This window comes from Lutjanus erythropterus, chromosome 8, assembly GCF_056507025.1.
Source record: "Lutjanus erythropterus isolate fLutEry1 chromosome 8, fLutEry1.hap2, whole genome shotgun sequence".
Lineage (NCBI taxonomy): Eukaryota > Metazoa > Chordata > Actinopteri > Lutjaniformes > Lutjanidae > Lutjanus > Lutjanus erythropterus.
The window spans coordinates 40,371,173-40,387,000 of record NC_139324.1 but is presented as its reverse complement, the minus strand read 5'-3'; the positions used below and the strand labels follow the sequence as shown (position 1 = coordinate 40,387,000).

The 15,828-nt window shown below is 40.7% G+C and overlaps 1 protein-coding gene across 1 annotated transcript in view; it reads right to left on the bottom strand.

The window, feature by feature from the left end:
- The window catches only part of myo1b (myosin IB), a 95,859-nt gene that overhangs the window by 78,203 nt on the left and 1,828 nt on the right, over window positions 1–15,828 (bottom strand). Inside the window, exon 2 of the mRNA XM_084725522.1 lies at window positions 3,803–3,949. Within this exon, the coding sequence (XP_084581648.1) occupies window positions 3,803–3,928 (126 nt within the window). The 5' untranslated portion in view covers window positions 3,929–3,949. The remainder of the gene's footprint in view (window positions 1–3,802; window positions 3,950–15,828) is intronic.

The window sequence follows — 15,828 nt, the reverse complement described above, 5'->3', positions numbered from 1 at the left end:
TCATTAAACCCACCTCACAAAAAGGCCCTAGGATATTTAATCCTGTTTCATAAATAAAAATAAGTGCATTTAGGGCAGAATTAACAGGCTCTTGTTTTCTCTTCCATCAGCAAAACAATGTACACATATTAAAGATTAAATTTGCAGAATTCCTTCTACAGTCTTATTTATTTGTTGACCCAAATAAAATCACCTGTGACCCACCTGTGGCTCCCCACAAAGATTAAGTTAGAAGCTACAAAACTAAAGAGAGCTGAATACTTAAAAACGTCTTTCTTGGGTCTCCTGCACAGTCATGAGTTGAATCTCTGCTTTCCAGCACACATCAGGAAAAAACGCCCTGCATATCTGCCCTAGTCTTTCTATTCCACTACTGGAACCATGAAGCTCTCTTCTTTTTCATCGAAGTTTCTCAACATTTTTAAAAATTTTGAGGGGGCTTTTTTTTGCCTTTTTAGTTGAGAGCACAGCCTAGGATAGCTTGGACAGGCAGCAAACGGATCACAGGTCAAATCGAACCCTGGCTGCTGCAGAAGATTCAGCCTCAGTACATTGGACGCATGCTTTACCCTTCTCAACAATCTTTTTGACCTTTTCCATTGCAAAAAGAAAAGAAAAGTTTGGACAGGACTTTAGACAAAACTCAGAGAGCAGCACGTCGATCAGCAGAGATTAATAATGTACGCAGACTCTGTCCATACTGCTCATGTTTGTATAATAATGTTCTGCTGTACATTTTCTTTTGCATTTCTGCTCTGCTCATTATAGAGCTCCATCTGCTCAGTCGCTAAGATTATATCTGCCTGGATGATACGCCACATGCCCAAAAACTACATAAATGAAACTGCTTCTTTTTCTTTGTAACTCAGCTTTTTAACCACAATACTGAAAATCCGTCACTCCAGCACGACAGTTTGGGAGTCTGTGTACAAGACTGCATAAATATGACTTCTGTTAATTTGAAAATTGGCAGGTGCTTAGGTCTGTGTTTATGGTTAATTAAAAATGGGTGGAGCAGAAACCTCAGCAATTATGTAAAAACATGCAAGTATCCTGATCTCTTCATCCGTCATGAAAAGCCTTTTGAAAAAAAAAAAGACAGATTTAGAGGCTGGTTACTCTTTTAAGTGAATTCTTTTTCAGTTTCAGTTTTGGCGCTGAGGGGAAAAAAGGGCAGTACATGCAATCATGCAACTCAATGCAGAGCTAATTGTTAAAATAAAGAGGGCTTAAGGAGATAAATAAACTCTTTGATTCTTCTTGTTCAGAGAAAGAAAAAAGGAGGTCAGGCAGAAGAAGCAGAGCAACACTTAAGAGGGCGATTTTCATTCTCTTTGATTTTCCACAGAGTTATTGGATACATGATGCGCCGTCCCTCTGGAAAACAAAGCCATGTTTCTTCTGCTGCGAGCTGTCATATGATAGTTTGGGGTGGGGGGTTGGGGCCATTTGTAAGGAATGATGCCACATGAGGGGAAAATACATTCACATGCGAGGATTGTACACCACAGATTTATTGGATAAGTACAGGCTGCAGCGCTTTTCCTAGTCATCACTCTTGAGGTGCAGCTAACGCCACAAAAAGAAAAAAAAAGCTTCCATCGCAGACCTCGAGCCGTGTCATTTACCTTTCCATGAAGATTCCATTTTTACTTTCACTTCACAGGCATTCAGTACTAAAGATGTGTACCAAGAACTGGTATGCTATTGGCATTTATGTAGCGTAACATAAACAGCTGGCAGAGCAAAACGCTCAAAGGGCTTTCTTTACTGCATTTAAAGCTGCTACAAGGAACTTTCCTTCTGTGCTGATCTGGAGCCCCCAGTGGACAAAATGAGTAGTGTGTCCACTGTAATAACCGAAAAATGTAATGTCAAACACAAAATTATCTAAATAAAAATCTCCCCCTGCTTCTTTTTAACTACTCACTGTAACTTTGCCTAGAAAAATGAGAACACAGGCTCATGTCATCATATTTAATGGTGAATCCGACCCAGTGGCAGCTATTCAGAACAACTATACAGCCGATCTTCTCAGAGAAAAGCAACAGTGTCATCCAGTTATGTAGCTCAAATAACAGCATCAGTAATAAACTGAGGCCGTTTCATACTCAGTTAAAAACTCCTTGAGGTAACTTTAATGAAAATGCAGCTAAATGTAATAACTCAGGAAACAATTTATTTCTGAAAAAAGTAACAAAAAAACAGTTGAATAACTTCACAACTTTTCATTTCATGTCTTTAGTTTTTGCACCACATAATTGCAAGCAGTATTAATAAGAGTATTTATGAGCAGTATCAGTATCGATTAGAGGAGAGAGAAATTGATTCTTTGTCTAATGAACTGATTTGTTTATACATAGATAACTAGCACTTAGTCTGTTAGCTTGATGCTAACAATAATGGGAATTCCCATCGATGTGCTAATGGCAATTAGCATCACAATTGCTGTAATATCTTGACAAACATTTGTTTTACTTCACATGCTTAACAGAAGATGATATGTGTTCATACTTTGAGGCATGTATTTCCTCTGATCTGTGGTGGAAAAAAACAGCTGAATTCACGCTGCCATCTATAACTCTGGTTCAAAATTCAAACTAAGATTCACAGTTTCAAAGTTGAGTTTCATATTTGAAGAAATGTTTATTTGAAGTCTTCATTCTTCGATCTTCATTTTGGCCTAGCATCTTGTTTTATTTGTTATTTTCTCATGGCACTAGCCTGTTGAGAAGGAACAGCATAATTTACTGATTAAATACTTTTAAAAGCAGTATAGTGATGATGCTGCTGAAATAAAACTCAGTAAGACTGACTAACATGTGGCGTGCAGTGTCTCGGTCTCTACAAGTCTACGACTCCACTTTTTCACACAGTTTGGTGTTAAAAAAGCAAATAAAAAAATCACAACACATATTGAAATGTAATAGTATTGAATCAAGAGAAGTGTCACAGCCCTGGTATCGAAACAATACACATCCCCTGTCAGTACTAAACTAAAAAAAGAATTATGAAGATTTTGCACCAGTGCAATGAAAACACTGTTTGTAGGAGGATATATTACATAAATATTTTTTTAAAAGGCAGGCATGAATGTGCATGTTGAACTAGCTGCACAACATTTGGGTCAGCACCACACAGGAAAGAAAAAGCTCTGAGCTTAAAGTTTTGGACAGAAGATTGAGGGCATCTGAGATGTGAAAACACCATTCCCATTCCTCAGCAGGATGTGGGCTGCATCTCAACAAAATATCTAGCACGTTGCTAAGGCAATCATCGCTATATGAGGTGACATCATCCCCTGAGCCTTGAGCCCTGTGAGCCAACAGCGACCAGAGCGGAGCTGTAATCATCTTGGCTCACGTCTCGAGCAGCCAACCTACGGAGAAGAAAATCGTGGAGGGACGCGGCACAAAGCCGTGAACCAATTGTCTGATGCAGCCATGATAGTCACCCCCTTCTTCTAGAGATAGACAGCCAGCCCAGCCAGCCTGCCAGTCCCTTCTTGTCCCTGAGCTCTGGATTTCATGGCTCATTTAAAGGCATCATCTACATTCCTGGCTGATGTGATTTATTGATTGGCTGGTTACTGTGGTCTGTGTATCTGTGCCACCTCTGCAGCCAAGACTAAAATGAGTGGAATGGAACGGAGGAACAATGGAGTTATGAAAAGTATCTGAGTGTCTCCTTTGGGAAACCGTCTAAATCGGTTTCAAACAACAAAATATTCTCACAATGCTACTGGAATAAGCTCCGGTTACATTACAGAAATCATTATTTGAATATGAAACGGTAGACTTACGTAGATCTCACTGTGGTCAAAGCGGTTCCTCAGGTTCTCGATGAATGAGTCTTCAGTCAGGGGTTCTAGGAGGACCATGTCGCCAACCCCGATCATGTTGTCTAGAAGTGAAGTCTTCACCTCCATTTTGGCTGCAGGTGTCGCCCCCTGGACAAAAATAACACACAACATGGACAAAGATTACGGTTTGATATGTTACCGTTGCAGTGGTTTGTACTCTGAAGGCTGGACAGTGACGCCTGTTGTTGGACTTCAAGTCCCTCCTCCTTAAGCTAGTATTACACTTTCCACGTCCATGAGTGGGCACGGGTCAGTGCGATGTAAATTTTGTCATTAGAACACACAGGCTCTGTACAGACACCTGCGTACCCACAGTAGTTTGCACCAACATCTGAGTTTCGTCAGTAACCCTGACATACTGGGATGTAAAAAGGGGCGTTCATTGTGAACTCTTCTTGTGAGCCCCATCTGAAGGCAGAAAATAGCCAGGAACAGTGGTGAGTCGGATGCATTGTTGACATTCAATAACACCAACGTGACAGACCTTTAGATTGATGACGCGCCACAAAAACTCTATTTCTCCAACGTCTATGTCTCCTGCTCACGTGGAACATGTTCTCCAAGGGGACTCCTGAAGGCAGTAAAAACAGAACTAACAGGCATCCATGGTGCATGTTGTCCACAGCTGTCTGTGCATCCATTTGGGAATACAATACAAGTCCTTATTTCACTGCATGTCTACTGTATTGTATCATGCATTGCTGTAAAACCAACAGTCTTCTGGGGACAAAATAAAACTGAAAATGATTGAGCGGGCCTCGGTTTTGTGTGTATCATGCACCAAAACATACCCAAGCACTCAAGTGCTGCAATTCACACAGTGCCTCTGGTTTCATGCTATTATGCTACCAACAGGTGGTGACAGCAAAGCTCCAACAAATGTAACGATGAGCCAACAAGGCAGAGAATAAGATAAAAAAAAAAAAACATTCACAATTTAAAATATCTTTACCTTTGCATATGTTAAAGGGCTAAAGCTAATGATTATTTTCTTTATCGTTTAATTTGTCAATCTTTTTCTCGACTGATCAATTTGTTGTTTGGTCGATAATGTGAAAAATGCTGAACACTGTTTCCCAAAGCCTGAGGTGACGTTCTTAAATGTCTTGTTTTGTCCTCGAACCAAAGATATTTAGGACGCTGTCACAGGGGAGTAGAGAAACCAGAAAATATTCACATTTGAGGGGCTGAAATCAGATAATTAAATCAGAGAATCAATAATCAATTAATTGTTGCAGCTCTAATGTTTTATGAGGAACAAAATGCACTAACCTAATTATTTCACTAATTATTATTTCTGTTGTCCATCATTTGTGAGGTCTCCAGCGACGTTTTTAAGAGGCATTCTCCGATCAGAAAATAAACAATCCTAAATTTAGCCAATGCAAATAAACTCTAGGGTGGACATGTTTGTACAGCAGTGGTTTGACTCCAGGGGAGGAGCAGGGCCTTCTGATTGGCTCTTCACTCTTGTTCTCCTGTGGCATGTGAGAACGTCCCATAGGCAATTACATAACAGAGGAACTTTGCCCTTGACCTCTGGAGGTCTGCACAGCTGGAATCCGCTCCCGTTTCAGAGCTTCTTATAAATCAAAGAGTTCGCCGCCAAAACAGTCAACTGCTTCATAGTTTTTTGGGTTTTTTTTCCTCCCCCTCTGCCCTGCTTGCTTGTTGCAGCAATATAATATTTGTGGCCAGTAAAGGATCTGGGCTGGAGGTCACCATGACAAAGACACTGCTGGGGGTGGCAGTTTTCAGTCCAGTGTTGCCTCCCATCTCCTTTGGGACAGTAATCCCAATGCTATAGGGCTGGAGATAAAAGAGGGGCCTAGAATACATTCAGGGCCTTGATACAGGGCTTTGCTGCACTGAAAACCCCAGTGTCTGCTGTTGTGACAGACACGAGGCCATGCAGTCATCTATTGTTCGCTGCTTCTTAGTACGGACGTCTTTTTTTTGCAGAACCAGAAACAGACACTCGCCGGTACAGAATGAAAATATGACAAAGCTGCAAATGTATAATTCATATGCAGGGTGTGACATTAGCCATGGCCTGATGGTCCATGGTTACAAAAAGTTAGGCCACCAAGTTTTAGCCTCATACCGTGAGCCTTTGCCAACTAGAGCTGCAACGATTAATCGATCAGTCAAACATGAATCAATTATTAAATTAATCGCCAACTGTTTTCATAATCTAGTAATCGGTTTGAGCTCCATAAATGTGAATCTTTTCTGGTTTCTCTACTCCTCTGTGACAGTAAACTGAAGATCTTTGGGTTGTGGACAAAACCAGACATTTGAGGACGTCACCTTGGGCTTTTGGAAGCACTGATCAAGATTTTATTTTATTATTTATTTATTTTATTATTATTTAGACATTTTATTGGCCAAACAAACAATCATTCAATCCACAAAATGATCAACATTTGTTAGAGGAAAGGCTAGTTCAACATTCTATGAAAACAGTGATTACTTGTCATGGCTGGCTGCCGATATGTCAGGTCCACTGAAGTCCGGGTTTTCCAAGGAGAGATTGGCACTAAAGATGTCTGCATTCTCTCCACTATAATGGAACTAAATGACATTCAGCTTGTGAAGCTCAAAGCGTCAAAAAAAATACTTGTTCTGTAGGAAAGGAAAACACTATTTTTGATTTTGGGGTGAACTGTCCCTTTAAAAATGTCCCTGATATATGCTTTTCAATAAATAAAAAAAAAGCAGAGATGTGAGCGGAAATTTGAAGAAGCCCTGAAATTAGCTAACATCTGACACTCTGAAAAACCCTGCCTGGGGGAAAATAACATTCTCTGCATAGATTAATATCCGATGCAGAAACACAGAGAATTCTGTGGCAAGTTCGTGTCAGAGGGTAATACAGTATGTGATCTGAAACAACTGGTGGACGGCCAGAACAGGATGACTTGAAGGTCCAATATTTCAGCCCAAACTCCCCCGTCGGCCTGTCAAATCTACTTTCAGCAGCGACTTTTGAGCAGCGTGACATTCCTGAAAAAAATGGATCTCCTGCGTGGCCTTTCACTTTACTTTTTCTCCGGCTTCTGTTCCCCCTGCAGGGCACAGTGTTATTGGCCCATAAAGAAGTTGCCCCGCTCTTGGCAGGAGGCGAACCTCAAGTTCCAAAACCTCTCACTCCCACACTCAGTGTGAAAACAAATCTTTAAAAAAGGTGAATGCTGAAAAATGACTGATGTTCTTTTCTAATTAAAACATTTGAAAGGGTGGAAGTGCAAATCTTGACTCAGAGACGCACAAGACGGGGGGAGAAGTATTTGCTCGCTTGTCTACCCACCGTCCAACGAGGTCTGTTACTTTGTGCCGGCCGACTAGTGCATTGTGCTGATCTGACGGTGCGGTGCCAACATGTTCCCAGTGACGACTCATGTCTACCAGCTGCTCTGCTCGTCTGTAACAGAGTTTTTAAATCAAGTTATTTTCCTTTCAACAAAGTCGCTGATTCTCTGGAGGGATGAAACAGCAGTCACCTGCTATGTGATCTCACGCCATACGTTTCCTTTCTGAGGGCTTCAAAACGCTGCAGCTTTGCAACAACGATCCGAGTTTGTTATGCTCAACTGAGGCAAGTATTAAATTACTTTGAAATGATGATGATGTGTCAAATAAAATGAAATAGCAATGTTCAGGATAACAACAGACAATTAACAGTTAGAAACAGTGAATCAACTTATAGTTGCAGACTCGTCCTGTAATGGAGGGTTGGTGAAAAACTCAACTCAACAATAAATAAAAAATAAATTAATTAAACAGGATTATGACCTATTTAATATACAGTCTTTTAGCAATTTCTACATATTTCTCCTTTAAATAGATGAAAAATCTCATTCTTTTATATTATTACATTTATATGCTGTAAAGTCAAACCCAAAACAATTAATGACCGTCTCTGGATATTGACCCTCCAGAGCATCAGATAATACATGCACTATCCTGGCACGATCAATATTGTCCACACAATTACAAAAGTAGTTGACTACACTGCTATTACAAACATGCTGCCAAACAGTAAGTGTACAGACATGCTACACTGAATTTCAGCCTCCTCCTCCTCCTCAGTGAAAACAGATGCTGAAGCCTGACGGTGACCTGGGGGAGAACACTACAGAACGTGTCCATGTCGCCGGAGCGCCTGTGCCATCCTGACCAACAACATATTGCATCTGTCTGCAGCCTGGATCCCGGATGCCCTCAGCTCCTTTGCTGATAACCCACTACCCCAGATTTGGAGCTGGCTTCCAGGCAGCCACTGACACAATCCCATTAATAAGAGTTGCTTCCTGCTGCTAACTGTTGTACTGGATCCAGAGAGGGAGAATGAGAGAAAACCTGACAGCCTTGATTAATACCCAGAGGATTATCTTCACTGCTGAGTGGTGCGGAGATGAGGAATACAACCAGTCTATGTTGCTAAAAACACTGATTTTTTTGCAGTTTGCTTCGTACACATGTAGGACAAAAAACTCACACTGTTAGGGTTTTAGTTATTTTTAAAATACTCTCATTTTATCAGTCTAAATTAAAACAACCCCAGTGTGAACCTTTGGCGAATTACACTCAGAAACTGGATTAGAAGTGTCCCGCTTTATCAATCTCCCTGATGCATTTTGCATCAGAGAGATTGATTAAATCTCTTGCATGTTTAGTAGGTAGGCATCAGATGTGCCCGCATGGTTTAGCTGTTATTAACCTCAAGTTTAAATCTCATGAATCAGCGATGCAGCGAAACTTATGGTCAAATACCCTCGTCTGGATCCATGTCACCTTAACAGAGTGGGCTCTCCAAAAGCTGACTGGCGTGGTGCCTGTGAGTGGCAGATGGGAGTGGTTTACACATCATTAAGTTTGGCACATAAAATGCTGACCTTATGCAGAGAAGCATCAAAAACATTAGAACCTGTTTAAAAAAAACTGATTTCAAATGGCTGGAGAGGAATGAAGACGTTACTGAGATGTCTGTGCAACACTTGCATGAATGAGTTGTGCATGTTTTGGGTCCACTCAGAGCTAAATAATAAGAACTGCCTGTTTGTAAGGGGCAAGTAAAATGCCCTGTCAGGCTAGTAAATCTAGCAACTCACTTCCCAAGTACCGGGCAAGTAGTAACAAAATTTAACAATCCAACTTTTTTGATTATCTAATAATAATTAAAGCAAATTTAGGAATTTCCTGCTTTCCTCTGCTTATTATCATATTAAACTGAATATTTTTGGTTTGGGGGCTGACAAAAGACACTTGGAGACCTCAGAATTTTAAAAACTGGGATGGACATTTTTCTCACATTTTGTAGACCAAATGATCTGGAAAATAAGAGGCAATGACCAATATTGATTGGATTAAGTTTAATCTTTGTTGTTAGAACTGCTAATAATAAGAAAAACACACTTGAGCAAGTGGAAAAAAACATTAACTTTTGGGTAATTTTTGAGAAAAAAAAGTAAATTTTCTGATTTCAAAGATTATATGTGAATATTTTCTGGTTTCTTTACTTTGTTATGACAGTAAACTGAATATATTTGGGTTGTAGACAAAACAAGACATTTGAGGACATCATCTTAGACTTTGTCACCATTTTCTGACATTTTATTGTCCAAAGAACTAATCGATTTCAGGAGAAATGTGTAATATATTTACTGTGGTAAATCATAAAATGACTGGTTCAAGATCAAGGAAACCAACATCAATGCTGCAGCCACAGTGTCATCCTTTGAAATTTAATGTTAATTACAGTTAAGACTGTATATTTTCAGGATAACAAACCCGATGTTACACTGACAGAAAAGTGACAGTTATAAACATCTGATTAACTGATGCTGTACTATCAGTTTACAACGTTGCATGCGTCCTGCATTCCTGCAGAGCTCCTGCAGCCTCACTGAGCTTTCCCTGAGTCTGGGGAGGAGGGACGAGGGGAAACAAGTCGCTTCAACCATAGATTGTATATTCAGTAGGATTTCAACCCCTTTAATGCACAATCTATGGCTCCAACTCACTGGATGTACTCATTTTTGCAAGTGCAATTGCTACATATTACTCTAAATTAATCAACAGATACATCAACAATGAAAATAACCATTAGTTGCAGCCCTATTTTAAATATCTTCTGTTACTCATCATCTGCTATCTGCAATATAAATTCAACACAATACCTGCTGGCACATTTAAAAAGCACACCTTGAATGTCAGGAGAAGGACACCACTGAGTCACTGTTTTCATCCTACATACAACCTACGTTACAAGCCACAGAACTGAATTTTAAATTGGAATCTGATCTCTAATTCCCACAGATTATTAAAGCTCTGCATTTAGAAGTTGCTTGACAGAAAAATAAAAACACGAGTTGAGAGATTTTATCATCATGGCGATGGGCGGCCTGGCGCTGGGATTTCGATGCCTGTAGCCAACAATATTATGAGACATGCTTCACCCCCTGCCACTGACGCTGACCTAGATTTCCCTGCAAGATCGGGCTATGAGGAAAACATGAAAAACACCATTAAATGTACATGTATTATTTACAGGCCCTGGGCTGAGACCACGTGTTGTCTTCTGTTCTTCAGCGAGGAGAAAAGTCACCCAACCAAAAGTCAACAGCCGTGTGGACGACAGCAGCAGCAGCAGCAGTAGTTGTAGTGAAAATACAAAAAAGTGGAGTCAATAAACCAGCTGTTACTTGTTGGGATGTGTGACCGTGATTAAAAATAAAGCAGTTCAGAGTAGTTTTGAAAAGCCAAATATTTTCATCACGATCAACAAAGCGAGCTTGTGGTCTAGGATGACATGCAGTCTGTGAGAAAGCAAATGAGCATTGTGTGAGACGCACTAAGAGATGATTGCCGTCATTCTACCTTGGGAGCGGTTGTTTGAGAACACAGCGGCGTGGCTATGTGCAAACAAATGATAATAAAAATCTATTATGTGGCATAATAGTCAGTAAATTCCCCACAGATCGAGCTGGTGGGGGGTGGGGGGGGGGCAGGGAGTCACAACATCAGACTGCTGGCACTGATGGCGATTAAAGCCCTCCCTAACAGAGCAGCAGCGTGTGTGTGTGTGTGTGTGTGTGTGTGTGTATGTGTGTGTGTGTTTGTGTGTGTGTGTGTGTGTGTGTGTGTGTTGGGGGGGGGCTGTGCCAAAGAGCAGGCCAGGACAGAGAGGACAGAGAGCAAAGCTGCTGCCTGAGAAAGTGACCCGGAGGTCCAGAGTCCTCAATGTCGCCCCAGGTGCAGAGAAGTTGGGCACAGAACCAACGTTTTCCCAACAATTTGCTCTAAAGGACAACTTTTGAATGATTTCTGTCTTCTGTCAATAGCGAGCGCATTTGCGAGTCAAATGTGAGTTTTCATGACACACAAACCAGCCGGCCTGGTTAAACATAAACCTGCAACCCAAACAAACACTGGGCTTTATTTACAATACAGCTCAAACAGCAGGGAGACATGGAGACTGGTACATTTACAAAACATGAGCCTACAGCTGGCAATCAAAATGACAAAGGATCCAACAACCGTAATTAATCCGCTAAGCATACAGAACCTCGACTGAACTTTGAAGAGACGAGATGACGTGTTAGAAGAAAAAGTGCTGTAGACTTTAAATCTATGAGCATCGGTTTCCGATGTGATCACTAAATAATCTGACAAAGTTTGAACAGTTCTGGTGAGGTCACATGAGACTTTTCTGGGTTTGTTTTGGGTTTTTTTTCTCTGTTTGTTACCGATTTTACATGGGTGGGATTTCTTTGGAAAATGGTGGCAGACTGATCAGGGTTTAGCATCTCTTAAGCTCGTGTTAACCACAGACCCCATTTCAGACAAATAATGAAAACCCACTGACTTGTAGACAAAGTAACCAGAAGTGCTAATTCTAAAAACTGCTAAAAGTAATTTCCAGGCTTTAGGACTCAATCCTCCTTTTGTGGAATACCTTATACTCAAACAGAGGAGGTCAAACAACACAGCTACTGAGCTATAATAGTTTCCTCCTTTTTGGACTCTCTGGCTCCCCGTTCTTTCAAAGGACGATCATGTCAAGACAGCCTGCTATTCATCAATGGTGCAAGTTCCCCAAAGTTCTGGGGAAATTAAGTTCTGGGGATATTATTTAACGCACCCTCCAAAAAAAAAGTCCCTGTTCACGGAGTAGTACTTCCTAAAAGTACAGGAACCTTTAGGGCGTGATTTGCAGTGCTGACACTTCCTGATTGGTCAAGGACTCACAGCGTTCAATTTCAAACATCTGCAGCCACAAACCAGTTTGTTTTTTGTTCATTGTGCTTTAAAACATCAGCATGGAGTTAGAGGGGAAAAAAGCAAACAGATGGACTGAACTTCTGTTGTTCTACAGTCATGAGTAAAAATCAGTGGCCTTATTTGCCTAATCTTCACAGGTCTTTGGACTGTAGAGGAACCACAGACAACAGCCTAAAGGAAGCTGTTAGTTCTTTGAAAAGTGGTTCCTTTGCATACTTTGGGTGGAAATGTGGCTAATTTTTCACTGTATTACAGTACATGAAAACACTCCGGTATAAAATGTTCCCCAGACTCCTCCACATTAGCAGCTTCAGCGTCGTCTCCACAACAGGCAGTCAAACACTTGGTCTGGCTCGGTTTCCCTTAAGTGAATGGAGAACGCAGCTGTACTGCACTTAACAAATCAACAGTGAGCTGAATGAAAATGTACAGCATTATTACCCTCGCTCCATAGGGAGACAGAGGGCGTGGAGTTTAAGCAGTTAAGTTCAATGGGTGGAAAATGTTCTGAGTCAAACAGCAGAGGGGAAAGTTCTTTGTTGGGACGGTGAACTTGAAGACAATGTGTGAGTTTTACCCTTTCCTCTCTAAACCCCAAAACAACATAAAGCAACAGAATGATAAAGAATTACAAATGAGATCTGGTCCACCGCAAAGTTAATGAGGCGCTAAATTGGAAATGCAAGGACGCATCATTCACAGGCCTTTTCCACCAACACGGAACCAAACCATGAACCTGTTTAGAACCTGAAAAGTTGGGTCCCTGCTGGATCCAAAAAAAAAGCTGCTTTTCCATGGGAACCAATGTGCCATATTCTACAGGTTTGTTGTGCATTGTGCAACTGTTGATGACATCCTTGATCACAGTGGTTCTGCTCAAAACTGATGGAAATGTATGTTGGTTCACTAAACAGCATCAAGGTTCCAAGTATCTTGAACGGAACTGGCTGAAGAACCAGAGCTTATTTGGTGGAAAAGGGCACAGATCTTATTTCCTTTCCATCATCTTCAACCTAGTGCTCGTTCAGTTCAGAGTTGGTTCAACTTGCAAACCTCCCAAGAACCTCTTGGTTTTTCCATGGGCAAGAAAGCAACCTAAGAGCCATGTCATTACATCACTGCGTAACACCAGTATGTCACATCTCCATTTTCACAGCAATGCTAGCGGCATCTTCAAGCACGACGACGACTGTCTCACATCTGTGCTGAATCACCATTTTTTCCTTTTTCTTCTTTAGATTATACAGAATACATGATAAGTTTTTCAAAAGTATTGATACATCAAAACCACATTGCTTAAAATAATACAATATAAACATTCAATAGTGGCAAAAGTACCTAAGTAACTATAACAAGAAAAGACTTAAGTGCAAATTCAAGACCTCACCTTCTGTTCAGGTCAGTCTTTATTTTCCTGCCTGAAATTTAAAGTGGTATTGAGTATCTTTTCTTGCAACCAGTATTATATCAATGTTATGGGTTTAGCAATTCATCAGTCTGGATCCTCATATTGAGTCAATGTTCAATGATACAATACGCAAAGTCAAAATATCGATCTATACAGTCATCTTTAAGATACACCTTTATTTTTATACTCCCACAACAAAACAGTTACATGTGTGGAATTAAATTGTCGAACCATAATTTAGTTGCTTTTTTTGAGTTGATAGAAATGTAAGTTAATGTGTTAAATGGACATACGATATAGTCTGCTATCAATCAAAGGCCCCTTAATTGAATTGAAATCATATTGTTGCAGACTTTGTGATATCAGCAAATATCGCATCGTTGCCCAAAGAATACATGTAACATTGTATGGTGATGAAACTTGTGATTTACAACCATAGTCAACATTTAAGGGTGCTTTCACACCTAAAAGTCCAGGTGAATCCATCCAATCCTTTTATTCCCCTTTAATTCTTTTCACTCTAGAAACAAACAAAACCATGGTTGATTTCAAACCAAAAGGAACCTGACCAATGTTCGGCTGCTTGGTTCGGGCCACGGTACCGGGGAGGTTTCACACCTGGATTTTAGTTTGGATCAAACTGGAACATCCCAAAGTCTGGACCAAATGAAGTAGATGGGAAATCTGGTATTGTGGCAACCCTACTATACTCTACACTGAGTGTTCGTTTTTGTTTTGGCGGTCCAGAGTTTAAGGCAGTCTTGTTGGTCATGACAACCCCGCCCTCAGCCCTTGACATAAGCAGTTCTTGGCTCCTGACCAGCAAATAGTTTGAGCCAGTTCTTTGGCTGTTGAAACGTGAAGCAAATTCTGATTCTGAAATGAGGCGCAGCCTTGGAACTGCCTCGGTCGAAAAGGGGTATCAGGAGGCCTTTCAGTGCTTTCTGACATCGTAAAATCCCCCTGAGAGGCTGTAAGAACCTTCTCTCTCTTGCTGAAGGCTTTTCATGGTCCAGTCAGTGGAGCTGCGCATGTGTGCCCCTGTCTATCTCTGTCGATGCAGGGCTGACACAAGACGCACGCCTCACTACACTAAGCTGCACAGGCAGACAAGTGCAAACACCATTCATCACTATGGCACTGGCTGTGGGGACTTTGCTCTTCTACACACACCACATTAGTCTACAGCATCTCATGCGACAGTGTTCGTGAAACAGCCTTATTAAAAAAACAGTGATGCAATTTAAAACGAGGCAGCCAACAAGCTCACACCGAGGAGAGCTACTGGAGAGTCCAACAGTCCCACACACTTCCAAGTCTTCCAAGTCTGAGCTAAACGGTTGTAACTTTTTCCAGGAGTCTATCTAGCAGCAGCTCTGACGGCTTACCACACACTACCTTTCACAGTCGTCTTACATCACTGTTTGTTTGATCAGTGCGGGTAATAAAGTTCCCATCTGGTTTCCCAACTGAGACTCTGGCCAACAGAGGCGGGACATTGCTGTGGAAAGCCACAAAGAGAAAGACACAATCCTTTTTTTTTTCTTTCTTTCTTTCTTTAAAGGTCTTATCTGATCCTCTCGGGATTTCCAAGTTCACAAATGGAATTAGGAGTTGAAAAAGTGCAGGATTCGAAAGCAGAGCCAAGCATAGAAACAATTTGGCATCAAGAGGCAACAAGACTACATTTCCACTGAATTCATGTTTTCATTATGGCACAAAGTTTTAGAAGCACGACTGTTTCTATACTGTAAATGATCATAGTTTGGACTTAATTGGTTCATGCAAAAGAGTTAAAGCTGAGGCAAAACACAAGGTTCAACAATAATGTTTTTTTTTTTTACTTGCCCAGTTGGGCTGGTGGGTCAGAAATCTACTTGCAACATCAATTTTGACGCACGATTATTTATTAGCAGTTATCAAATAACAGCAAAGACTAAAGTTAATGGTAAAGTTTAATCTAGGGCTGCAATGTTTATAAAATGTCAGAAAAGAGTGACAATTATCCACTGAGGTTTTTAACAGTCTTGTTTTGTCAGTCCATAACACAAGATATTAAGTTTAATATGATAATAAATGGATAAAAGCAGGAACTCTTTATATTAGAGAGGGTTAGGGTCAAATCTCAGGTTGCAGTGTTTATAAAATGTCACAACATTGTGAAAAACGTCCATTTAAGTTCCTCACAGCCCAATGTGTCTTCACATGTCGTCTATAACAAAGACACTCAGTTTCATATGATAATAAATTGATAAAGCAGGAAATCTTTGTA